Here is a 27624-nt window from a genome sequence, read left to right as displayed (position 1 = left end):
TGCTCTATTTTCCCCCATTTTCTTACAATGTTCCACAGGCCAATAAAAAAAATATAATATATACACAGTATGTGTTTTGTGCCAACCTTGGCAGCAGATATACTGTTAAAAGCTTTACCTGAGTACTACGATGTGCACAACAATTACACTCTCGGGAGGATGTGACGTAATACTCATTAGTATAATTTATTCTGATATCATTACGCTGGCGGCTGAGCCAATCAGCGTGCGTCACTTTCACCACCTGCTAGCAACTGAATTCCATCATTCCAGGCATTCCTGCCTCCTTCTTCCTCCTCCTCCTTTTCCTCGTTTACAACCAAGTTTGTTCCGACAGCTCAGCTACTATTGTCCTGGCTCATACGGAACGGATTAATCCTTGTATCTTTGTGGAATATCTACTTCCCCCCCCTCCCCCGGCACTCCTATTTGTCTGCGTGTGGACGTTGTACTAGTGGAAGCTACCAAAGTGGCGCTTAAAGGAGGTATGTACGTCTCAAAACAAAACAAAACTTGAGATTTTACATACTTGTGGCTTCAGCTTCATTTTTTTAAGCATGAGAGCTATATTTAATTACATTTTAAACGAAATAGGAGGAGGATACAGTAATTAATTGGCCCCATATTACGATTTAATTGTCGCAATAAAGTGGTAGTGGCCACAATGTAAAGGTAGCATGTAGCAAACGTTGTTTACATGCAACAAACTGCTAAATTAAGAATCGCGTTTCCTCATTTTAAAATATGAGCCAACCAATTTAAGACATACATGTTGTAGAGTCGCTTTCGTTTTCAGTCTCCAACAAAGTTAAGATGCGGGCGTCTCGCTGGCCACCACGTTGTTGTCGTTTGTTTGTGTTTTAGACAGTAAGAATGTTTTTCCGTTTCTCCATGTGATCCATTTGTTCCTGGAGAAATGAGGATAAAGTATGTTAAGAATGCAGCGAGAAGGACGGAGTCATTTTTCTCCACAAATACCTCGCATAGCTTTGGAAGACTTGAAGGCTGTACATTGGAGGACACAAAAATGCTCCAAATAGTAGAGGTGGCGGTGATCGATCCAAATATCGATATTATCGATACCACGGTAGTATCTACGGTGGCCGACAGAGGCAAACGCGCAGCAACGACCAGAACGGTCCAAACACAGAAATGACCCAAAACCACACAGACACCAAAAAGCACATGCACCAAGAAATGCAAGCACTGCAATCACATAATAAAAATAAAGAAAAAAATGCTGCAAATGCCAGAAAACCCACACACATGCATGACAAGAGAGAAATGAAAAATGCTTCAAGATTTGCTCTGACCTTGCAACATTTTCAGGGGTGTTAAAGCTGAGGGATATCCGTCTTCAATCGTCAAAGACACAGTATTTTACAGAGCAACCAGTATTTCCTACAGGACTGCAATCTATGTATGGCAGTGGTGGGTTGGCAAAATTATATAATTGTCACGTTTGTATAACTGGCATATTCGCAAAAGGTGAGTAAAAAAACATGAAAAGCAACACTATTATGTTTACAACTAGTACGGTTGTGAACAACAACAAATGTCGTTCTGGGTGCCTGGAAATTTTATTTTTTCAGGATGGTTTCCAGAGTGGGAATATCGTATAGACGGCCAAACCACTGTTTTTCAGAAACGACAATGTCACCTATCCATCGCCATCATGTGACCAGAAGTGAGCTTTGACAACAAGCCATCATAATGTCTGAACATTTCTACAAAATGATTTAGATAATTAATTCCACTTTGTCTTAAGTCTAAATGAGCCTTGGAAACTGTAAGGCGATGATAGATGATGGATGCGCATTTGTTTAAAGTGGTTCCGCTTGGGTGTGTGTTTCCAGCGCCACACGTCGGTGTGCCTTGTGTATTACATTATTTTCACCCAGTGATCTGTTCCCATCGGGATTCAACTATTTACCAATCAGGAACAGTGTGGACATGATTTTTTTTCAACGCGCCAAAGGATTCGTTCCTATATGGACAGGGCCTATGACAGACCAGACGCATTAGATGCATGTGTTTATGAGCAAGGGCAAACAGGTAGCTCCAAATATAGTCCACATTTGTTTGTGGTGGGCCATGACAATACTAATCCAATATAAAAAAACACATTTCAAACTCAACAAGTCAGCCAAACTTGACAAAGATCATATAATTCCTCACACATGGATTCATTTTTGTGTGTGTTGAGACATTTCAGCACCCCAACAAACGAGTGTTATTATGCAATAAACAGCCTCTCTAAACCTCTCTTTCCCAGCAGGCATCCCAGCATGGAGACGCCACTGGATGTTCTGTCAAGAGCAGCGTCGTTTGTTCATGCAAATGAAGAAGAGAGTAAGTATTTTTGAAGGCCTGGCTTTCTGGTTGTGAACAAGTTTCTGCTTAGCTGTAAGCTGCGGCTGCGCTATCTGACGTAGCAGAGTAGTTGTCGTTGTGCAGCACAAGTGGGCAAATAAGCTACAACTGAACATTCCACAGGAGTCGGGATGTGCATTGGTGGTCATTTTCATTTCTGAAATGGTTTTTGGTGGTGCAGATAGAAAAAAAGAATCCTTCTGAGATTAGGAAGAAATGACCAGTCCTCCTCAGCAGGCCTCTAAGCTGGAAGAAATCTACCATCAGAATTCCCATGGCATCTGATTGACTCACACATGTAGAGTAATAATGACGCAGAAAATGAACGCAAAGTTGCTAGAAGAGGTAATACCCCTATAGTAGGACATGTTTAGTTAAATTGTGTTGCAAAAGTGAGATTCTAAGGGGCTTCACAATCTTAAAATAAAGGCTGCACCGCTACCAGGTATCTGTTAGTCAGCTACAGATATGGGAACTGTAAGTTTGATCATTTAATAGGCTAACCTAGCGAGGAAGGAGGTTTTTCCTTCTTGATGTCATAACAACCATGTACTTGCACCTCTTCTCTCAACAGTGGAGCAAACAAGTTACGAGAACACACATTAGTGTGTTAGTACTGTACACTGTTAGTACACCATTTAAAATGTCGAATACGGAATCTTTAAAATTACCCCAACAACTGATCAACTTGGCATGTCTTTAGCAAAATGCTCATGTTAATGCCACCCTGGGAATGTGCAGGCGTAGCTTGTCTTGCATGTCAGCAGCTGGTATCCTATTCTGCTTTGTCCTAAATCAACTGTTCCTTGCACTTGCACGGGATACCTCCTCCTTCTCCTCCCCCGCCTCCCTGCTGTGTTTTTGTTTTGTTGCCCGGCGCTGATGTCACTTTTAGTTGTGCGCCGTGCTCTGCCCCTTTGTCTCGTAACAATGCAGGCGACCTGCCGCTACCACAATAGTGCAGTAGAGGAAGTAGGCAAGCTCCAGTCAAGCATCCTGCTTGGCGGGCCAAACAAAGCTGTTCACCAACCAGCCCAACAGGCCCTCGAAGCGGCTGCGGCTCTCTCTGCCCGTTTGCTCTCACCTGTGACGAGTGTTAGTACCGATGCTTTGTGCACACAACAGGGAGAGGCTCTCAAACTTGTCAGAGCCGGTGCCACACTTACTTACACTCACTTACAACAAGCAGAAGCATTGCTACATTTTTTTAATAGTACCACACCTTTGATTTTGTAGTTTATGTTGAGGTGAACGCTGTCATATTGGGATGCAATGTTGATTTATTTGTATGAATTCATGTTGTTAGTTGAATAGGTAAGATCTTTTTGAAGTACAATGCAACAGAGTTGAGCCTGTGGTGTCAACACAACACATTTAAAAAATGTTTTAAAACATTTAAATTTGTTTTTCTTCAGAAACAAATTTACCCATAAGAAATAATGTAGACCAGACCAGGGCTGCTCGCCCAAAGACAGCTGGGATAGGCTCCAGCATACCACAACCCCAGTGAGGACAAGCGCTACAGAAAATGGATGGAGGGAACTAATGCAAACAGAAATTATCAGTTCCAGGGTCAAACTGCTGCTGTCAACAGCCTTTATTAACTGTCGTACAAGTGTAAAAAGATGTTAATTGCTGTATTATAAACTTATTAAAAAAACTCAGCCTTTGGGAATGCGTATACACATGTGGAAGAGTGTTTTTTAGCGTTCTCAAATGTGATACAAGTGTTAGCTGTTGAATTATAAACAACAAAAATGAAGCTCACCCTTTGAAGATGCTTATAGTAAAGTGTATGTAAATGGTAGAGAAAGAAGCAACTTTATGCAATGCACTTTTTATCATCTTCTACTGTCATTACGTGTATGACGCGTGTAATGCAACATGGTACGTGCCAAGCAGGAGGGTCCCTCCTGACTTTACTGACTTTATGTATGTATACATTCCATTTTATTTTGTATCGGTTGCCTTTATTGTTGTTTTAGCCACATTGCACTGATTAACCAGGACACAGACATGTGTACCACTTTGTAATTCAATGGTGATCATCTCACATTTCCTTGTGGCCATCACTGGCATCCTCCTTAAATGGACTTTGCCTTGCATTTTCAAATCAAAGTGTGTAGTACAATCAGGAAATGGTGAAAAGAAAAGAGAAGATAAGCAAGATTGCAGTGGAAAATATGGGAAATCCCTCTATATAATTCTTAAGTTTACTATTTAGTTCTAACAGGAACCATGAAAAAGTTGAGTTGTGATAGTAAGAGAAGGTTCAGATCTGGTACTTACTGCATTACTGCATGTTTGCTGAGAGAGAAATAAAACATTCCCTCCTTTTATTTACATGGTTTGTTCAAACACAACCCAGTTTGCCAAGCTCTCAGCTCGCGGGGGTATCAGTCTGTTAACTTAACCTGGCTTATCTTGTTGGGGTGCATTAACTAAGACAATGGCAAGCAGCTATGTTTGTTCTTCAAACTACTTCAGTCAGTAGAAACTAGCTGGAGCTTGCCTCAGATGGATTCTTTGTGAAATGTACTTTGCTGTCTAAACTTTACTGGCGGCCAGCAGCTTATTTGACTGAGGAGTCGTGTCTGTATGTGCAGTGGGGGTAATACGGTCAGAATGGGCAGGGGTGTGCTTGAGTGCCTCTTGCCCTCAGGCCCATCGATCCTGTGTCACATGACTCAGGCACTAGGCGCTCAGACAATAGCGGTGAGCATATGGAAGATGAGCAGCGAAAGAAAATCCATGTGTTACTCATCTTTCCCGTCTGCCTTGTGAAGGCATTTTGGATTGTAAACTTTTCTTTTTATTGGGCCAACCGAGATGTGTATGGATATTCTATAGTGAATGGTTATTTGGCCAAATTTATTTGATTGACAAATGAAGAAAACAATCAAAAGTAACAGCTTAATGGTGGTAACTAATTTATTTAATGAATGAAACATTTTAACGCGTGCACATCATGGTAAGCGACACCTCTCTCTTATGAAGGCAGACAGAAGAACAGTATAGCTGGAGCCTATCCCAGCTGTCTTCGGGTGAGAGGCGGGGTACACCCTGGACTGGTCGCCAGCCAATCACAGGGCACATATAGACAAACAACCATTCACACTCACATTCATACCTATGGACAATTTGGAGTCGGCAATTAACCTAGCATGTTTTTGGAATGTGGGAGGAAATCTGAGTACCCGGAGAAAACCTCATGCAAACTCCACACAGAGATGGCCGAGGGTGGGATTGAACTCGTGTTTCCAAGCTGTGAGGTCTGCACGCTAACCACTCAACTGCCGTGCAGCACTCTTTTATAACTTTTAACTTCAATTTCAACACCAAATACGTATCTCCAATTTGCAAAAACATCTTCAGAACAAACTCTTCTGCTTTTTCACGACACTGATGTGAGCTGCATTCAGGGCTGCTAAGAACTCTGAACATCACAACAAAGTCTTTTATTATGCATGTATGTGTGGTCTAAATAAAAAAGAAAGACAAATAAAAAGTGGATAAGTGGATATTCTTATCACTCACTTCGTAACTCTTAATGCAGATGTGTAATTTGCTCATTTGGGTATGCTTGGAAATCCCAGAAAATACACCCAAAACAGGTGAGGTAAGTTACATTTCAGACAGCAAACTGCAAAATGATGATTACCCATCCATCCATATTCTATGCCGCTTATCCTCACTGGGATCACAGGGGTATGCTAACAGTGATTAATCATGATAAATTAATTTGTGTCATTTCTCAGATGTAAAAATATCGTATCAAACAGGTTTTAAAATTTCAGAAATAACAGCCTTTTTCCGGTAATCACCTGTTCCCGTCTTCTTTGGGGTTTAGGTATAAACGCAATGGCTATCATGAGTGCATTTTTATGGCGTGTGGTGTCACTAATAACATTATCATGATGTCAGTGACATTTTCAGCCATCACTTCTTATCTGTGTACGCGGGTAGTCTGGAGGAGTCTGCAGTAGATAAGCTTCTATACAATCAGCACAATAGACTCTTATTCATTGATAAACAGGTCAAGTGGTCGTTTACAGAGTCATGCTACTTAAACATTAACTTTGCATTACATCTTTCACCTTCTAATCTGTTTCTCCGCCATAAAAGGAACTTTTGTATTTTTTGTATTCTATCTGAAGATGTACTAAACAATGTCAGTGTGTAGTAATCCGAGAAGTACTTGTGAGCAAATGTTTTATGCTGCGTGCTAATGGGTCATCTGCACAGGTCAAAGGGGCATGGATGAGTCGTGACACACGTGGAGAGTTTGGGTAAAAGAAACAAAGAAGTGTCACTCAATTAATCTGTCATTGTCTTTCATGCACTCCCCTCTGCAGTAAAGCGTGCATGCACACAGACCCTTCATTATGTCATTGCTTCTGTTTCATGCTTGAGTGGGTGCGGCTGTTAAGGCAAGAGGCGGGCAAGTTTGGTCATGAGGTCAGAGTTCGAGTGTCAGGGGGGTCACTGTCATGAGGTTAACAATTGACCCATGTGTCTACCTTCTTTTATGCATCAATTTTGCTCTAACATCACAAAACAGTATAGCTGGTCCTTTCTTATATAGCAGAATACTAACATGACTTATAGTCTGAGGTACAATTTACAGTTTCCATGGACCTTATCAAAATGCAAATGTCTCACCACATCTCTATGTCCTCTCTGTAAATGCCAAGCTCGTCTGGCTCGCTGCAGTCTTAGGAACTTTCTCTCACGACTGTGCTGACCACACATGCTTGACATTCCTCTCTTTTTGGTTGTCCTCTCCATAGTCACTTCTCAATGAAATGAAGCAGGGCTGCCATGGTTCTCATACAAGCAGCATGTTAACTATTTGTAGTGTGAGGACAAGCGTCCCTGATAATTATCTTACTGAATAAATATGTTGATTTGTGTATGCTCTGTATATCTTTAAACATAAAAAAAATCTAATGACGTAACTGTAACATGGCCCTGTTTGTCACCACCAAACATGAGAAAGATCTAGAATTTCTTTCACTAGTTGCATTTTTGAGAGAAGCAGTTCTTCTAAGGCTAATAAGGCTTCTCTACACATCTTAAAATAAATCTTGGAGCTCTGTCAGCTACGGATGTGGGAGTTGTAAGTTTTATAATTTTGTTTTTTTTTAGCAAATAATCAAACCTAGTATGATGTTGCTGTTGGAATGTGAGTGTAATGTTAGCTCACATAAAAATGCATGTATCTGCACAATCACACATTAGCATGCTCACACAGCCGTGCAGCATGTGCAGATTTACTTGCACTTGTCAGTTTTTGCGTACTTTTCATGTCTGTGTGTGTAGAATAATGCTGAAACTTAAGTAGGAAACAATTAGTTCCACCTCCAACTAACACACTGCATTATTGATAGGAACCAGGAATGCTAAAGTGAGGCAGTTACACATTGTATATTCCCATTGTAACTCAGATGTAACGGTGTTACACGTGACATCTGAGTAGTTAGTCATTTTTCCTAAGGTAGAGTTTCACAGTTGAACCCCTTTGAAAAGAAAAAGTGGGAAATGACGGCACTGTCTCTGCACCATCACCTGTTGTTGCCATTGTTTGGGGGTAGCAACCTGATATTTCCTCTCTGTTGGCATTATGGATATTGTCAACACTGCAGGCACTTCAGTATCAGTTGCTACTGTGTCACTTTGCCTGTGTGTAGTAATATAAGTTGAACTTGTTGGCTTTCATTTGGTAAAAGTATGTCATCTCACTTCATAAACATGACAGCATATGATGTAATGTAACATTTTATAGGCTCAAAGTCCCTATAAAACTATCACCTTGCTGATGCCACAACATTTTTAAACCATGATGTCACCTTGTAAACAATGGTATTACTGGAATACAGTGGATGGCACCATAAGAGTCAGTGAGTGACATAACCTTTTGAACCCCCGACCACTGTATTATTGAGCCACAGTTCCTTATGCTTTTGCAATGTACTTTTTCTACTGTTACACTCACCTGCTGCAGCATGTTAATAAAGCATGAGGGTGACTCACCTGCTAGCCTCGGCTGGGCTGTCAGCCAGACACACCCACTCTTCAGAGAGGCCTGGACCTGCTCTGATAGTCACAAAGCACATAGGCTTGTACCTAGCCTGTCTTGACACATAGAGAGGCGCAAAGTTAAAGCATGCATGCCCACCACTTAATGAAATGCTCGATGGACTCATGCCATCTGAAAGTGCCACGCTTAGTTATACTTGTAGGTTACAAAGTGGATACATGTAAGGTGCCTCTTATTGATTTTCATACTAAGAGTGCGATAATAGGACAATAATAAAATTAATTAATGAATTGCACAATAAATGAAAATGAAATTGATAGTTTTGCTGGCCTCAATACATGTGCCATGTGCATGCATGTTTATTTTTCCCGTCTCCTGCCTCCAAACGGGCAGGAACAGACTTCATATTGGTTTGTGCGCCTTGGCGTGTTTGTTCCATAAATGACATGAAGGAGTGAGCCCTATTGTCAGTTATACGGTCTTTGTCTCGGTGGGTGGAGGCAGGGCCGGTAGCATACACAGAGTGTAACACAGTAGAAATTATATTAGTAAATTTTCACATAGCGAGGCAAAGGGAGCTAACAGTAGAGAGGCTTTTGGTGTGTGTATGCAATAGGTTAAAAGTATTTTTATTATAACGAGGGTTAGAGAACAGCCCTCTATTATGTCTAATTTGAGGTGGGTTTGTGCCCTTACTGGTCGACACTGGGGGGCAGCAGAGACACACTTTTTAACTGATGGCACCTTCAGCTCTGCTTGCCATGGCCTGCTCACTTCCTATGGTATTGTAATGTACTATAGAATAAAATCTACCAAATAATATTCTAATCTCCTCAATTTTATGTTGATTAGGTGTTGCAGAGTTGTTAAAATCAGGCATGTAAAAATTGTGGTAGTTGCAGGACAAAATTCTGTGCACTTATTTTTTGTTTCCTGCTCTCATATTGTAACTTGTATATAACTCTCATATTGTAAGTCATCACATTACTCCCCTTAGTGTATGATACAATTCAGGTGGAAATCATGCATTCTAATTAATTATGGTCATCAAACTTTCAGATATAATTTTATTTATTTGGCCAAACCTTTGTACTGTCACTGAACATTCGCCCCTACCACCAATTTAAATTTAGATACTACTGGATTACTACTGTTTTGAGTCCTCTCTTTCTCTTTTTCTGGGGATATATGTGGAAGGCTGATCTGGCCCACAAAACATCCCTAGGATTTCAGGCACTCCAGGGATTGAGCAATGCCCAGTGCCTCTGAAAAGCAGTACAGGAAACCCACATACCATGTGAAAGAAATGGACACAGCCAATGTCTCGTAGTCTACACAGTACACACAGTAACTAAGGTAGCCATACTTAACCATGATGTAGAGCTATAAATCACATTATACCATAGCAATCCCCACAGATACAATGCAAACATACCCTTGAGTATTGAGTTGAGCATGAAATCATTGCATTTTAGCTCACAAAATAACTGAAAGTAGATATTGTATATTAATGGTGTCCAAAGTTTGGCCCGATGGCCATTCACCCACAGCACGTTGTATATATGTGGCCCTCAGTGGACGAAGTTTGGACACCCTGTTGTATATACATGATGGCAAATTCTGTATAACAAAACAACAGCGGCATTACATCTACAATTTTTAAATCTCGCATAAGAATGCTGAATTCCTTGTCAGAGCTAAAAGTGAATGAATTCAGGCATGCCATCACGCCTTTTTTTAAAAATAATTTTGATTGTAAAAGTTATTTATGTATGAACTGTATTTCTAATTGACGGAATTTGAAATTTGAAATCCAGTAGTCCACACAACAATAATCTAAATGCTTCACTCTGAACAGTATATTATTTAAAATACACAACAAAATGCAATGTTTTTCTCCTTTTAATAAAGTACTTTCGCGTTGTCGCCATCTATTGGCTGTTGAAAGAATGCAAGCATCCAGGACACTTCCGTATTGTGACGTCACAGCTGGAAGCTCCGTCCACTTGTATGATCGAGTGCTCCTCCATGGAATCAGCAGTGCATTGGTCTCATTCTCCACATAGCCTGCGTGTCAGTGCAGTCTACTTACAGCTGGCTGTGAGCAGAACTGACCTTGCTTTCTTTATTATTACACGCTACTTTTTTAAGCCAACTCGTTGACAGACTTGATCAATTTTGCCATCTTTTGTAACGGTGTTTTTCTTTTTCTACTAAGTTGGAGGCTGGGCCTTTAACTTTCCTGTGGGGGGAAAGAGAAAAGAGTAGATAATTGTTGTTGTCGGTAAGACTTTTTAAAAAAAAAGGTGATAGATGCTACTGACGAAAATGGACTTGTTGAACTACCAGTACCTGGACAAGATGAACAACAACATTGGCATACTCTGTTACGAAGGTAAACTTTGTCGATGATTAGTTTCTTGTTTTAGAGGTTTAAGCGTTTCATGTTCAAACTGGGACAAGTTAGCTACGCTTTGACTGAAATGATCTGTAGTTCAAATTTGAATTTGTGTTTTTATACGTACATACTGTATTGGCTGTGTTGGCATTTGCCGTCGTATTGTGTTCAACTACCTTAACGTCGTAAATGTAGCGTATGTTTGATGGAGCATAGCGCAGGGCTACGCAGCTAATGTTAGCCTCTTGCGTCATTTTAGGCTAATTTGCTTGTGAGTCATCGACAAAGGTGCAACCCCACTCGTCACTCTGTTTGCTTTGTTGAACTTGTTCACTACAGTAATTTATATTCATTACTCACGCTTTTACTACTTTGTGGCAAATTTGAATTTGTCAAAACAGACAACGAAGCTGTACTGTCACTGTCAAGTGTTTACATTCCTTTGCAGTTTGTGCAAAAGGCGTCACTACCTCTTGTTTCGCTCTTCTGGAAGTACTCACACAGTATAATTCAGTCTAATGGAGGTGGAACAGGATTCTCTGGAACACCTCTTTGGCTTCAGTTATTACTATTACATCCTGCTTGTATTGTTGCAGCCATAAACAAGCGCAACATTGTAGTGGCATTCTCAGCATGCAACATTTTTCATGACCTTGTATGCAGTTCTAATACATGGAAATAAAAAGTAGCTTTAAGTATGGTGGGGGATAGGTACAAAGGTGCATCAACATCCAAATGCTCCAAACAGAAATTATCCAAAACCAAAAACACGGGGGGGGGGGGGGGGAGAAAAATAGCAAAAATACTGCAATGGGATATTGAGGGATATTCATATTTAAATACACAAACAGCAAGCTGACATCATTACGTTTGTTAGGCAGTTTGTCTGGCTGTAAAAAGTGGTTATAATACTAAAATAAACTGTCTTTAAAAACAGATATCCCTCAAATCTGGCGCCCGTTGTAGCCTGGCTAACTTTGTGAAGCTGCAGCATTGCGCTCATGTAGTTGTTTTGGGGGTTTGTGTGTATTTGCAGCATTTCCCCATTGCATGAGTTTTATGGCTTTTGTGTGTTAGTTAGTTTTTGGTCAATGCTAATGACAAAAAATGACGTTTTGACGTTTTGTTTCTGGGGGAAAAATGTGACTTCCAATGGTGTTTTCTATTATTAGATTTGTAGCTTCACAAAGTACTATGTCTACCTTGGAGCTGTTTTGTACAATGTCATTATATCTGTAAGAACACTCCTCCCTTTGACTTGATAAAACAAACCTGTATTAGCATCTTTATTAGTGGACCTATGTGGCTGAAAGCCATTGTGCAGATTAACAGAGAAGCACTACAAAGGTCTAAAAAGGTCATATGGCATCTTAGATTTAGTTGTCCTTACGCCATTATTGTGAAATAGCAGTCGCTTCCATAGCTTATTCTTCAGCTTGGTATTGCATGAAAAGGATAAAAGTGCCACTGTCCCGGCTTTGAATCCAAACAGAAGGTTCCACTGTGTTCTCGTCTCTCTCAGGTTTCACACCATCTATCCAATTACACCACTTGAACAGGGAAGGATACCTTTTTTTTAATGCTTGCATATCCTCCGGGTGTCTTTCACATGATGATTCTCACACACAAGTGAGCACATTTATTGCTGCCAGCTGATATTTGCTGGATTAGTATTTGTTTTGGTTGATTTTTAGCTGACTGAGCCGAATATGTGCCTCAAGATAAGAACAACACAAAGATGCAAGGAAGGGGAGTGAAAGAACAGCCACGCGTGTTCAGACACGCTCAAGTCAAAGGAGTCTACAAGTTATACTGTCAGTGTGCTGACTTTTTGCTCATACTTCAATATGTACTGTGTGTACTTCCTCACGTAAAGATATATATATATATATATATATATATATATATATATATATATAGTTCTGTTTTAGAAGCATTTGGCTATACTGAATATTTTACATATACAGAACCTTAACATTTAAACGTCCTGGGGCAATGTTTACATCAACAGACGCTGAAATAAGTCAGATTTTGTTGGGTACAGTATATCGATACAATAACAACTTACATGTGAAAGTGTCAGAAGTGTTTCCAAGACAACACTTAACACATGACATTACACCTGGATGCATTCTGGTGTGTAGAAAGGTAACAATCAGTCATATTTTAACACCAAAACTTCATTTTTGTATTCACCAATAAATGAAAATAGACTGAAAATCATGTGTGTATTTAGTCGATGACCCAGCAGCTACAGTCTCCAAGCTAGACATAATTAGTGTCCTAATTAAACAGCACTCCTGTCGAGAATACTACATTTCTCAATACATACAGGTATAGTGTAATTATATTTGCACACTACTTACAGATGCAGTCTCCAAGTATTCATAACAAAACGCTCTGTATCACTCAATTTCACACAAACTCGACTCAATGAGTGAATGACTTGCATAGATCTATCTCCTGCATATGTAAATACATGCTCGTGCACACCTTTATCTAAACCATTACATTCATCATTTAGCTTGTTTGCTTGTTAACAATTGCAATTAAAGAAAGACAGAGCCAATTGATGTGCTGCAACAGTCACTCTTATTGCAAATGTTGATCCAAAATCAGAGAAGGTGCGCTGTATGTAAACATCCTCTGAACAAGTCATGTGTGTCATGACTTCCATAAACCACAAGCTGTTGTTTTGACAAATTGAATACATTTTTTTACTAACTTGTTTTTCATTTTCTCCTTTAGAAAGAGATATAATAGATATTTAAGCTAATCGCCCGTTTCTCCTGTGGTCCCTTTTAGACAATGAATTGCCCATCCCTGATGTGCTAATCCAAGCTGCTAGCTCACTTGCCTCTGAGCATCTGACTGCTATACACATAGGCACTGTTATTGTATGTAATATGTGGGGCGTATCTCGGACATGATCTAATATTAGAATATTTAGCTTATTTTTACACTTGAAACACTGACTTTGGAACAGACACATTTAGATTATGTGTTTTTAAGGGGTGCTGGGCATTGCTGCCTGTTTATGAACCCCACCTCTTTATGTCCTTCCCCACCGCTTCTTGTTGCTCCCCCTTCTTCCTGTTATAAAACCAGTGTTGATCTTCTAGAGGAACTTCTCTGGAAGTCTGTTTAAACTTTGTATTATTCATTGGAGTGGTTAGCGAGATAAAAAGCAGCAGCACCCGAGGCCTAAGCTCCTAACCGCAGAGATAACAGAGAAGGAGCAAGCTTGGACTCATCTCAGAGTATCTTCAGGGGGAAAAAAGAGAGCAAGAGAGAGTTCACCTCCGTTTGTAATCTAATCTCATCCAGATTTCTAGCTGTTTGAAGCTCTGTCAAGAGAAATAGACTTTGATCATGCAGGCTCAGTGGAATGAGATGAGAGAGGGACAGTTTGACTTCAGTGAAGAGCATTTGTCATCATGTCGCAGCCATGTTTTTGATGCTCCTAATTGGAAGTACCGAAAGTCATTAATCACTCTGCACATATGGCTGTATTGCATATTGTGAAGCTGTGAGCAAGGTTGACAAGCCTTAAAATAATCTAAGTTAAATAAACCGACTTTGCTCATATGTTTGGATGCATACAGAAGAATTAAGTGATTGTTATAAAGCCTGCAGCCTCATTGGACGATCTGGTGTCTCCTTTTATTGCCTTCTATCTGCGTGCGACTAAAATAATGATGTCATCCTTGTTGCCATGGTGCACAGTGGGGCAAGCGGGAACATGCCAACTAGTGGGAGGGGGGTTTGGTAGCAGGCAAGCAGGTGCTGTAGTACCACACTAAGGCTGGCGTACATGCACCCACTTGTCAGTTTATGAAGCACACCTAGATGGAACACTCAGGATGATGGTGATTTATAGGGATGTAAATCTCTTTGTGATGGACTCAATTCTACATACACAGGTTATGGTGCGATTCATAATGGATATAAAGGTGATTGAATTTGGGCAGGGGTCCCAAAATGTCAGGTGTAATGATAAAAAAATATTAGTAAATAACAACATCCAATTTTATGTAAATACATTTTTGAAATATGGGCCATTCTAAAATGATATACAGTTATAAATCCCCTAGTTTTGCATGTGTCTCACTTTGTTCAACAGTCCTTGAATACACCATCTAACTAGACTACTATACTGTATTGTACCCCCATTTTCTTTCACCTCATATTTGGTCCCAAATGCTGATACAATGTGGGAATGCAACAAGGTAAGATTTGACGAAGTTTCGAGTGCTAATGTGAATATTTGTTTGTTGAATTAATTTATTAAGTCATGCAAGCAAACAGCAACATATAATAATCTCTCTGCAAGACACACTCCAGGGTAATACTGGTGGATGCTGGCCTTGTATTTATTGAGTACTTTTCATTTGATGTTATTGCAGTCTTTGCGTTACACAATAAATAATAGTATATGATAAATTGGATTGCTATAATGTAGAATTAGCATCCATCCTCATCTTCAGTCACAGTAATCTGTGAATGCGCCACAATCTTCTCAAAGCTCTCTTTGACCATATTAATTTATTAAGGATATTCCACAGCCCAGCAGCAATATAACCCGGGTTGTAATAGCGGTAGGGAGCCAGCATTAATAGAACTAATGAGTTAATGGCATTTTACAGCACTTGCAAAAGTAGACGCGGACCATTCATGATACTTGAAAAGCAGCTACTTATATATTTATGTTATTGCCAATGTTTTTTGATTAGGTGTTAATTAAAGTCCCTGGCGGATATTGGCTTTTGGAGTTGATGTGTTAGCAACAAACACCTTGTTTGTATCCGTTTTGGAGTAGTTATGGAGCATTTTGCGCTGGAACAAGCTTTTTCTTAAGCTTGTATGTTTTGTTTGGGAAAATTCAGACAGATACATGTGTCCAAAGCAGTGGAAAGTCCCCGAGCTCAGACTGAGCCAGTGGTACTTTTCCTTCATTCTCTCTCTTTTTTTGTGCTCCCACTCCCACTCACCGACTACTCTGTAACAGGCCTCCTTGGACCAGGACAAGAGTGGGGGGGGGGGGGGGAATGAGATTCTGAGAAATAAATACACACACATAAATGCAGAACCCATCCACAGCTATTTTTTCCCCCCCAAAACATTCCCAGCCAGATAGTTCCGGTGGTTTGTGCTTCTCTCAGCAAACTAAGCCAACAAACGTGTTACTGAGAGACTCACTGTACTATAAATTCCTCAGTGGTTCATCTTCCGAATTAGTGATAATTTGTGGTGGTGTGATGGTCAACAGTGTTCCCCACAGGGCTGCGATATGTGTGGTGTAAGGTTGTTCTACTTTGTGCCATGAGAATTAATTATCTCACGTTTTGAAACTTCATGTTAGTGTGAGCTAATTTAAAGATAATGTACATGTCATTTTACATCTACTATCCCACTATAATGAACATATGTACTATAATATGCTACCAAGTCAGCTGTGGTATGTGCATATGTTAAGAAGCAGAGTTTCCGTCTACTGTAACAACTAGCTAGGACAGACAGTCCCTTTTTTATGAGTTTGTAAGCAAAGGCGAACAGGTCATGCCACATCTAATAAAATATTAAAAGCAACAACACCATCTGTGGCCATCAAAATTTATTAGTAGTTGTTTTTATGGAAGTCAGTATGCTCACTAACGACCTTTCTCTCTGTCCTAGGAGAAGCAACCTTGCGAGGCGACCCCAGACTCCAGTCCCTGTCCCTGTCTTCATCTTCCTCTTCGTCTTCATCCTCTTCCTCCTCCTCCAATTCGTCCATCGCAAGCCACAGGACGGGCCCGCCTCCGATCAGCCCCACCAAGAGGAAGCTGAGCGGCGAGCAGGGGGACAGCGACATGGATGACAACGAACATGTGGCCAAGATGAGCCGACTTTTCGCCACGCAGTTGTGAGTTCACATCGACAGAAACAAAAAAAACAGCAAAATGGGGAAAAACTGAAGAAAGATTGAAGTTCATACTAATGATACACTTTTCCACCTATATCACAGTGCATTTCTTTCTTGAAACATACAATACATAACATCTTAGGGTATATACACGTGTTGGTTTACAAAATATGAAAGTGGTGCGCCCTTTAATTTTTTAGTCTGTGGCCGTTGGTGGACACCCCTTCTTTAGAGGTGGCTGAAGTGAGGTTTCTCAGCTGTTCATTCTGTGCATATTATTGAAGGGTTTTAAAATGTAAAGTTTCCAGTGTAATTGGTGTTTCTCTGCTCATATATGGAATGTTAGCTGACTCGTCAAAGCAGCGTGATATGTCTCCTTAGGACTGCCAGTTTGTGAAACAGCAGAAATATGACTCACATGGGTGACCCCCCTGTGGTTCCCTGTTCTAGAGATTCTGGAGCTGTCCAGCGGGTAGTGAAGGAGACCTGGGGGCAGTGGACCTGGAGCCTCTCGCTCCATTAGACTGAGTCAGTCATGGGACTCCAGCCATGGTTATTATTTATTGTAGCAATGTCAGGAAGTTGATGGCTGGAGCTGTGCTGGTTCTTAGTAAAATATCTTAGCTGAGGGAAACACAGATCTCATTCGCAATTGATGGCGGTCAGTTTGTGTAAGGAAAAGTGCTCAAATGTTTTGTTGTAGAAAGCTGTTCACTATTCATGTTGTGTTGCGAAGACATTTATGTTTTATACTTGCCTATTTGTGTGTGCAGATTGTGTTACATCAGATAAATTGCTGTGGTGGTTCCTGGGAAAAAAGGCTCTTTTTTCCCTCATCTTGTGACCATGCTCACATAACAAAGGATTAGTTTGTGCAACTTGACATTTGTGCACAGTCATCGTGCCCCCCCCTCGCCCATAGACGGCCGTCCACAAGTATAAGAAATAACGTTCCACTTTTCACAGACACCTTTTGCACTTTTGAACTTATTGCATTGTCTGCCCGTGTTTCACTTACAAGAAGTACAAGAAGGCTTATTGTTGTTGTTAACTTTCAGTCAGTGTTGCAATGTGCTTGTCTTTGTGTTACTAAATAACATAATATGATAAAACATAATCTTCCTCCTGGATTTGCTTTATTTTCAGTGCTTGAATTGGAGGTTCCCTTCAAGGCATTTTGCACTTCTGACAAACACATTAGCCGCAAGCGGTCGTAAGAATTAAAGTTCCGTCACACAGTCATGTTCAGACGTACAGGGATGTTATCTGACACCTGCCAAGCGCTTTTTGCTTTTGTCTGCAGAGACAGCTACTCTTCTTTTGTGTTTAGTGCCTTATTGTCTGAGCGCTTATTATTCAGACCGTTTTGTCCACTCATGACTTCCACATTTCTTGAGTGCTTTCCATCCATCCAGTAGGAAAATGTTTAGCCCGTTTGTGAACATCTGCACAAGAAATGATGTTGTTTGCATTATTTCACATATTTTGTGACAATATTTCCATTTTTCAACTGATGCTGACAATTCCAGCATCAAAGACCACCAATGAATGGCAAAAATTGGCCAGTAATTGAAATGACTATTAAAAATGTCAATTTTTCCAAACTTCCTTGACATTCTCCAATTCCAGACATTTGCAATAAAAGTGATAATAATTATTAATTTAGATTCACGTTCAGAACCTTCGCCTTCTCTCTTCAATATGCCTCAAACACCTACTAAACACATAGTATGAAATGTATAGGTAATCTCTACGAATGAATGATGGTGTAACATGATTCTGAACTTGGTGCTTTCAAGGACCACTGAAGTTCATCAGAAATGCTTAAAAAAACATCAGTGAAGCATAAAATCATTAATATTAGGTCTCGATATTGTTTTCACTTCCGATATCAGCACATATCATATGTACTTTTTGTTTGTCTTGTTTATAAGCGTGGACTGTTAGAAACGGCTTGAAAAAGTGACACTGACTGTCGTATTAAACTTCCCCGGCCACCATGGGAAACTTGTACAGTGACAAGTTTTGCGCTCGGCTGCAACGTCTTTTTCGAACTTCAACGAAAAACCGAGCCACATGGCTGACGTCACCCCTACTCCTTGCTGAACACACAAGCACACACACTGTTGTTGTGATGTTGCTAGTTTTGTGTCTGGGATCAGAGTGCTAATATCTGAGAGTTTAGATGTAGACCGCATAATTGGATACCGTTTTTTAATTTTTGGTTGATACCCTTAATAAACACTTCAAGACACTATTGAATATGAATAAGCCGGTTGTCATTGTATATCCTCCTTTCTCCACCCATTCACATTATCCCGGCATCAAACTATTCATTTCATTAAGGACGATCTTGACATTCTTGCTGGCAATTTTCCACATCCATTTCACATTTTCCGTAAGGCAAATTCTTTTTGAACTTGAGAATTCCTTACACCTTTCTTCACTGATTCAAACCACTCAAACGTCATCATGTTGAGCTCATTCAGGCTATTTTCGACATTGCAAAAATTCAGTCATAATGCCACATTTTCCCACCCATGGAAAAGAAGGGAGAATATCCCTCAAGCCATTCCATTCCAAAATTATGGTTTTCTCTAATTTCCTGTTCCATATTCATCACAAATTGCATTCTGTAGTTAAAGTATTTTGCTACCTTTCAAGCATGAGCATGGACAGACACCTGACACCTCCTCTGGTAGGGGAACGGGGCTTCCAAAGGTCTAGACCTATCCTTTTGTTGTCCAATCCCAACAAGCCAGTGTCAGGCTGGGGGGGAGTCAGACTTTAGTGGTGAGAGAACAAAGCCAAGTGTCTGAACAAACCCCAGCTTGCTTGTACAGACGCACTATTCATACGTCACTGCTTAGTGCCGCTTATTTTCTTGTATGTTCAAGTCTTTTAGTGGTGACCATGTTTTTACCCAGTGTGTATCAACGTGTCCTGCATGTGCCTGCTTGTTTCCAGCTATCCACATGTCGTGGCTGTGCATCTACTCCAAGCAGGAGGAGGACGGGGGGGGGGGCTTTGAACAAAGAAGCCTTATCCCGTCCACTGGAGCCTGCGGGCTGGAAGCTTGCTACTGCCTGCCCTCCTGGCTGCCACTCAGCAGTTGTAATGCCTCCAGCGTAAAAGTCTCTGTTGCTCCTTTCAAAATAAGAGAGGAGGACGCAGTTCCATTTTTGTGTTGTGGATATATCAGCAAATGTTCCTTGATGTCGGTCATGACAATGTCGCTTGGAACTTCTTCACATGTCTATAGTGTTTGTGCTTTGATAACGCAGGATGCTCTGCAGTCTTCTTACTCCAGTTGGCGAAGATGTTCCATTCTTATAGTGCAGCTGCAGGACTTAGTGGTGTTGGGAATGGTGCAAAGCCTTCCACTGCTCATTCATATTTAGCACACTTGTATCCTAGATACAAAGTTGAGTGGAAGCATCACGTAGTTTAATGCAGATGAATGAATTTTTAACTTCTGCTGCTAAAGCCTGGACAGTACTTTTTTTTTGTTTTTACAGTCTGGATAGCATTGAGGCTGACTTTCTATGTATGTGTATATTTATCTACAGTATTTCTATTTTGTGGCTTTGCATAGATCCCCGGTTTGGCCTGGTTGTAACCTGTGGTTCAGCCTTCATCCGCCCCCTCAACTTTTTCTCCCTTCTTTTCTCTACACGCTGATTCTTCCCAGATGTTTCCTGTGTGTGTGTGTGTCATTCCCTCTCCTGTCTCCATGGATCTCTCTGAGGATATCAACATCTGCCCACATTGGAGATTTATAGGGAGGGCTTTCCTGAAGAAGTGTTTTTTCCCCCTGCTGTAGTTTTTTAGTTTTTAGAAACACAAACAAGTCAACCAAAATGCAGGGTGAAAAGGCTAAACATGTTAGGGAATGTAAGGATATACACAATTGATAAAGGAAGCAGCGATAACTGCTTTTTTTGAAATTATTTGAGGCCAGAAGTCATGGATTTTTGTTCCTTTTTAGTTGAATGTTTGATGCCCAACACATATTGAAAGTATTCAGTATCAGGTGGTGTGTCCCAAGAAATTGAACCTTTTTGTCTTTTGTCCTTTGATAGTTTTATTATACAGTACAGTGGACCCCTCACTGTAGGGATTCAGCATTTTTTTTTGTTCAAAAATATTTTTCTCTGAAAATAGGCATTTCTTCCAGCAGAAAAGACATTTAATTCACACTGAATCAGTAATAATACAGGTAAAACAGACACACAATTTTATACATGTTTATATTGTCCTGCTTCACTGGTAATGTTCTTTCACCAATTGTTTTTTTGGTTCGGTGGTCCTTGAAGGCACCATAGATAACGCAATCTGTTCATGGATCATTTAACTGTATCATTCATCAGTGTTGAGTGCGTACTTAATGTATTTCAGGGCACCTGGATTGTGATGATCAATGTGGGTAAAAAACAGACATTTTCATGTGCGTCTCAATTACTTACGTTTTTTGCCATTCGTTGGCAAGTCTGGAATGGATCCCTGGTCGAAAGCGGGGATCTACTCTTTCCTAGAATTAACCATAGACTGCCATTTATGCTGCTTTTGCGCAAATTCAATGCACATAGTTTTGTATCAGAGTAACTACTTCTAGACCTTTGGGACACGACTGTCAATAAAAGACTTATTGGATGCAAATCAAACACAATAAAGCCGCAAAATTTGCAAAGCTAGGGTCTAAGTCCAAGTCATTCACAGCGCGATGGCAGTCCTTGGGGTTGATGTGAAGACAGGCTGTTTTAAAAGGCTTTACTTAATGACAGACAGAGAGTGCTGTGATGTAGTACAGTAGTAATATAGCACCGTATGGGGGGTGGGGGTGGACTCTGGATTTAGAATGAAGGGATCCTCCTGTGAGCACTCACCACAGCCGCCACCACTAATACCGGCCTACGCATAAAACCGGAGTCCTGTAAACTAGAATCAAATAGACGTCTGCTCTCTATTTGGCTGTCATGTGATCAGTCACATGGTTCTCATTTTCATAACAAGTCAAGCGAAGCTAAACGAAGCTGATGCAAACTGTACATGAATAGTTGAATTGTCATCCAACCAGCTGGCACAAGACAAGAGCAGGTGGTCCGGCCCCCGCTGGCTCTGTGACCCCACCGAAAATTAAAAGGTGAGCGCGTGGGAGACAAAAGGCAGCGGATGGGTTTGCGGTTGCCCGATGGCACGGAATCAAGTCCAGGGTTTTGTTGGCGGGTATCGTGGTGGATTTGACAGGATCGGCCACTGACTGAATGATTGGGTCTGTCCTCTGGCTGGCTTCTGCAACTAGGGGCCCCTCTGGTGTTTCGCTAACACGACGCTTGGTCGTTGTTGATGTTGGGAACAACCCAAACACTCAGGTGGCGCGCAGGGGGAGATATGGGTAGCCTCTACAGTCACAAAACATGTGCAGCTTGTTTTGGGGACAACTTAGCTCTGATTTTTTCCTGCAGGATCAGAAAGATTAGCTGACTGTCTGTAGTCCGCTTTCTTGCTGCCTTCAGTGTCCTTTCCGATAATGTGGGGTCTTTGCGTAATAACAAAAAAAACCTTGTTCTTTAACATTAACACATACATATATTCTATTTTTTAACAGTACAGAAATCCCTCATTTATTGCAGTTAATTGGTTCCATACCCAACCGTGATAAGTGAAGTGGTATGATTACGTAGTAGGATTACGTATTTATAAATGCAATTTTTTTTGTAATTGGAGCATACAAAACCTGTTTACGACCTTCTGAATACGGTTTTAACATTATTAGAGCCCTCTACACATGAAATAACAGCCCTATATTTACCGTCACGCTCATATTACCCAATATTGTAACAAAATCTGTTGTGTGTTGCTGTAACTGTGTTCCAGTGCTAGGGTGTCAGATGGACAGGAAGTGACATCGGAGGTTCAGAGTTGAGTTTTAGCTCGGCGTGGGTTACCGCCCCCTCAGTAGCCTGTGTTTTCATTAAGGATTTTTATTCGGGATTACTGTGCCTGTTTGGTGCTTGTGTGTCTCCCCGAACATTAGTGACATTACTGACAGTAGTGATTACATAGCATCACAATGTCTTCTGCGTATCTAAGTGCTTTATTTACAAAATGCTTTACATTTGTGGTGGTCCGTGGTATAGTAGGTGGGAGGCTGGTATCTGCATGGCATTAATTCAGACCAGCTGTGATATATTAACAAATGTTTGAGTCCTCCATTTGTGGTTTATTTTACCACACTGATTTAGCATCATGGCTCCTTTTTTTTTTTTTTTATGTGATGCACTTCAGACTCCAGCGCAGGAAAACAGCAACCCATTGTCATGCTTTAGTGTGTCGGGGGGTGGGGGTGGGGGGGTTTACAGGAATGCTGCCAAATCTCTCAGGAAGTTTGCAGCAGACGGTGAAAGAAAAAGGAAGACAAAGCAAAAGAGAGCCCCTTTTTGCTCGTGTAAGCTTTGGGCACAAACGAAGGAAACAAGTCTTTCTTGTAGTAGAAGCCCGGGACCATTCATACCCCCCCCCCTCCCCAACCTACTCTCCTCCATCCCACGCCTCCTTAGCTATTCCTTACTCAGTATTGTGTATTTATTTGTACTTTCATGCTGTTGTGGAGTCCAGATGCTTGAGCCAGCAGTCAGGTTGCTTGGTCACATGCTCCTACAAGCATCCAAACAGCCCGCCTTACGTTTTCACCATAGCGCCCATTGAGTGCCATTCACCGTGTTGACATAATGACTGCTCGAGAACAAAGAGGGATTTGAATGTTCTAGTTTGTCAACACGTTTTAGACTGGGGTTCATTTTTGACGCAGCTGTATCCGCGGCGGGTCCTCGCTCCCTTCGCCGGGCCTCAAATTGTAGGAGGGAAGTGGGCCCGCAGGAAGGCTGCAATACACAACATAATGACTAAGTGTTACACAAGTGTGCACAGTGTAACCGCCGAGTCTCTTCCCAGGAAACCTCACGGCGACTATCGCAGCCCCCCCTCCTCCAAAGACCAGAGCCGGAGCCCCATCGAGCGTGTGGTGTTGCCCGGCGCTCTGGGTGTCCACGCCAACCACCTGTACAGCCACCATCACCACCATCATCACCATCACCACCAGCAACATCATCACCATCACCTGGCCAGTTTAGCCGCCATGGACCAGCCGCTGGCGCTCACCAAGAGCAGCAGCAGCATGGTGGAATCTGTGGCCCGAAGCACGACAGCACCTCCGACCGTCGTCCCGCACACGGTAGCGGAACGCCAGCAGGTGACGATTACTTGATGGCGATTACTTTGGGGTTATCTTTTGGACAAAAACGTGAAAGTATGTCTTTGTGTTGGTTTCAGAACCGTCCGTCTGTGATCACGTGCGCCCCCGCTAACAATCGTAATTGCAACTTGTCTCACTGCCCGCTGTCTCACAACGGCTGCTCCAGCCTGGCCAACAACTACAGGAGAGTCCACAGTAAGTAGACACGCAAAGCTAGCGATACGCCGTATTGTCATGTTGTTATTGCATACTTAATATTGCTTTGTTGTCATGATGTGCTATACCACTGATTTAGTTTACTATCTGATACCGTGAAGAGTCCAGGCTGGTATTGTGTGTATGTTTGTATATTTTGGTAATGGTAATGGTTTTATTTCATCTGAACATGCATCAGATTACAATTGAATGCATCACATAATCAGTTCACAGTTCCACATGTCCAAAAGGAGTAGGAAGAAGCAAAGCTTATTAAATCCTACCCCTCCATCTGGTACTTTTACAAGCAGTAACTGTTGCCTTTGTTCACTTCCTGCTTTCCTAATATAGTTTAATTTAATTTAATTAAAACAATCCTACCCCTCCATCTGGTACTTTTACAATCAGTAACTGTTACATTTGTTCACTTCCTGCTTTCCTAATATATTTTATTTTATTTTATTTTAGTTTATTTTATTTAAAAAATCCTACCCACCCATCTGGTACTTTTACAATCAGTAACTGTTACATTTGTTCACTTCCTGCTTTCCTAATATAGTTTAATTTGATTGTTTAATTTATTTGTGTTTAGTTTAGTTTAATTTAGTTTTGTTTTTAGTTTTATTTCATTTATTTATTTTTTGTCACGTACCAAAGTACGAGGTGATATATTTTAATCGTAAAGGTGATGTTTCGAATCCTAACGGGACCTAAAAACCGTTATCTTCCAGCCAACACGGCGTGCGACCCCGTGATCGAGGAGCACTTCCGCCGCAGCCTGGGCAAGAACTACAAGCCCGAGCCCGAACCGGCGATTGCGGCGGCATCGGCGACCGCCACCAACTCGGTGTCCATCACGGGCTCGGTGGACGACCACTTCGCCAAGGCGCTGGGCGAGACCTGGCTGCAGATCAAGAACAAGAGCAGCCCGTCCTCATCCACCAGCAGCCCAAACTCCTCCCCTGACAGTCGCATGATCAACCACAACCACTCCCCCTCTCTGGTCTCCTGAACAGGGACCCCAACCCCGCCCTTTATGGCCTCCTTGATGGAGCCCGTGTCTGCTGGTCTGCTATGACCCCGCCCCTCTTCACCTTGCTGACGATCAATCAAGCAATAACAGTCACATGATGAGGAAGCTCATCTTCTGTAGTTTTTTTTGTACATAAAGAACAAGTTTTACTTTAGTTTTTTCTTGTAACTCTAGTTTTGTCTTCTGGATCTGAGAGGAAAAGAAGCAGGAAACCACCGGACCGTGCTACCAAAGTTTCTTGTAGGCCCCGCCCACTCTTTCCTCCCATCCACTGGCTCCACTCTTCTGCTAGCTCAACCACTCCAGTTCAGGATGCTAACATCTTCCTATTTTTATGCCCATTCCCGAACCACCCACACGGCCCCTTTTTTTTCTTTTGGCGCCCGGAAATGTTCCTACAATTCTTTTATCACATGGTTCTGTAGCTCCGCCCCCATCGTATCTCGCTCTCCAAACACACACTGTGGTTTTTGTTCAGATTTCTTAAGGTTTTAAGGGTAAACTAATGCATGTATTATTTGTTTTGTTGTTTTTAATAATAGCTGGTATCTATTAGTAAGCATTTCAAATACTTTTTAATTAATTAGCTGTTTTTTTTTCTTTCGGTTGGATGTTAGCTAATAACTAAGTAACTCACGTAAGACGATATACGCTCACTGCTGGATCAGTTGTACTCCATGTTGTTATACCGTTGATGTTACCATGTCGTATTTTTGTTTTGTTTTGTTTTATGCTCAGTGTGCTAGCAAACACATAGCAGGTCGCGAGTTAGCCTCCGGACAGGCGCCGCTAAACGAAAACCTCCAGTGTTGTGATGTCGATCACACAGAATCAGAACCACGTGGACACCAGGATGATAAACATTCCTAATTTAGGGAACGGAGTTAAAATGGAGTGCAGTACTTTGCTGCAACCAGCAGAGGTGCTGCTGAGTCAGTTACCACTGGTTTGCTGTATAAGGAAAACATGACAACACCAGCATGGAAACTGGAGTTCTATTTGGATTATTTGATGGTTTCTTTTCCGAATGAAGGCAATTTGGTTAAAAAAAAAAAACAAAAAAAAAAAACGCCTACGACTCGGGAATCCTGCTGGTATCTGTAAAGCTGTACAGTTTATTTTGGCATGCAAAATCATTGATCATCCACAACGTCTGTCACCCTTCCATTGAAGCTAAATGACAAAGACACCTGTCACACAGAGCACAGCAAAGCGGCGTTATTGCCTGACTCCTTAGTATAATCTGCGACGCAGCAGGTTATTGGATGCATGCGTATAAAATACCTGACGTACGTGTCAGATGTAAAACTTCCCATTCAGTCCCTAGTGACATTGCGGAATATTCATCCTGCTTCTGTTACCACACTAATGCTACTTCCCGTAGCTGTAAAGTTGCCAGGTTGACTTCAACCAACCCCCCCATTCATACAAAAAAAAAAAACCCTCGTGTTGGTATCGTAAGCGTACTGAACCGTACCACTTGGTGGAAAAAGTGCGTAGTTGAAGATCAAGTGTAGACATTCCATTCTTGTTCACCACATTAACAATGTGGCGGGGGGGAAAAAAAAAGTTAAAAGTCAGTGAGGCGTTCAGGAGCTGAGCTTCTGTCAGATCACGCAAAGTCTCTGCCTACAGTTTTTTTTTGTTTCCCAGGTTAACATTTCACTGCCGCGTTGTAGTTTGGAGGCTTTTTATCTGCTTCAACACACACACACACACACACACACACACACACACACACACACACAGTAGGAGTTTGTGTTTTTTTTTAATAATAGGTAACTATAAGACCATCATTACGCTGTGCGTAACGGATGTACAGAGAAAAAACAACAAATCCTAGGTATTTTTCAAGGAGCAATTAATTTGTTAATGATATGTAGCTATTTAATTGTTTTCTTTTCTGTCTCGTATTATTATAATCAATGCATTTTCTTTTTGTCTTTTTTTGGTGGAAAAAGTTGATCTTTTTAATTTTGTGTTTGAATTCAAGTTTGTCTTGTTAAAAAAGTGAGAGAAAAAGAAAAGGATGAAAACGTGCAGGAACACAAGAAGAAGCCACTGGACTTGTCAGTGACAATCGCTACTTTGACGGGAGGCGTTTGGCGTTGGCTACTAGGACAGCGCCACCTGCTGCCTGCCCGCCTTCTTTTTTTCCCCCACATCTTCCTGGTTCAGTCCAGTAATGTTCATTCATGCTTCTTTTTCAAGAGGACATGCGGCGATCAATCAAAAGTAGACATTTTAAAGTAGCACCTACTTACAATTGGGGGAAAAAAAAAACACACAAATAACACTTTGTGGCTGTGTCTCCTACTGAAAAGGTTTTGGCAGGCCACCTTTTTGTTTTTTTTGTACGTAAAAAGTAGCCTTGATGAACAATAAAGTACTTTTTGAAATCACAGCCTGATTCGCTCTTTGCTAT

The 27624-nt window shown here is 41.2% G+C and overlaps 1 protein-coding gene across 3 annotated transcripts; it reads left to right on the top strand.

Annotated features, from left to right (window-relative positions):
* Positions 1–230: 230 nt before the first annotated feature.
* vgll4b (vestigial-like family member 4b) lies at positions 231–27395 on the top strand. 3 transcript variants are annotated; one of them, XM_058055557.2, is made up of 6 exons: positions 231–485; positions 2279–2352; positions 16488–16716; positions 23671–23968; positions 24049–24166; positions 24898–27395. In XM_058055557.2, the coding sequence occupies exons 2-6, from the start codon at positions 2289–2291 to the stop codon at positions 25176–25178; spliced, it is 990 nt and encodes a 329-aa protein (XP_057911540.2). In that variant the 5' UTR covers positions 231–485; positions 2279–2288; the 3' UTR covers positions 25179–27395. The 3 variants fall into 3 exon arrangements, with proteins under 3 accessions (XP_057911540.2, XP_057911539.2, XP_057911538.2); XM_058055556.2 differs by having other exon boundaries at positions 2276–2352; XM_058055555.2 differs by lacking the exons at positions 231–485; positions 2279–2352 and adding an exon at positions 10407–10808.
* Positions 27396–27624: the final 229 nt, after the last annotated feature.

This window comes from Doryrhamphus excisus, linkage group LG18 (assembly GCF_037039965.1).
Source record: "Doryrhamphus excisus strain RoL-2023G ecotype Guam linkage group LG18, RoL_Dexc_Guam_v1.1, whole genome shotgun sequence".
Classification (NCBI taxonomy): Eukaryota; Metazoa; Chordata; class Actinopteri; order Syngnathiformes; family Syngnathidae; genus Doryrhamphus; species Doryrhamphus excisus.
The sequence above is the reverse complement of the archived record's forward strand: the minus strand, read 5'-3'. Positions and strand labels throughout refer to the sequence as shown.

Coding starts and splice junctions, on each gene's coding strand:
- vgll4b (XM_058055555.2), top strand. CDS start 10,727: ATGCTACTGACGAAAATGGACTTGTTGAACTACCAGTACCTGGACAAG. Junction 16,717..23,670: donor CGACTTTTCGCCACGCAGTT/GTGAGTTCACAT, acceptor GTCTCTTCCCAG/GAAACCTCACGGCGACTATC. Junction 23,969..24,048: donor CGGTAGCGGAACGCCAGCAG/GTGACGATTACT, acceptor TGTTGGTTTCAG/AACCGTCCGTCTGTGATCAC.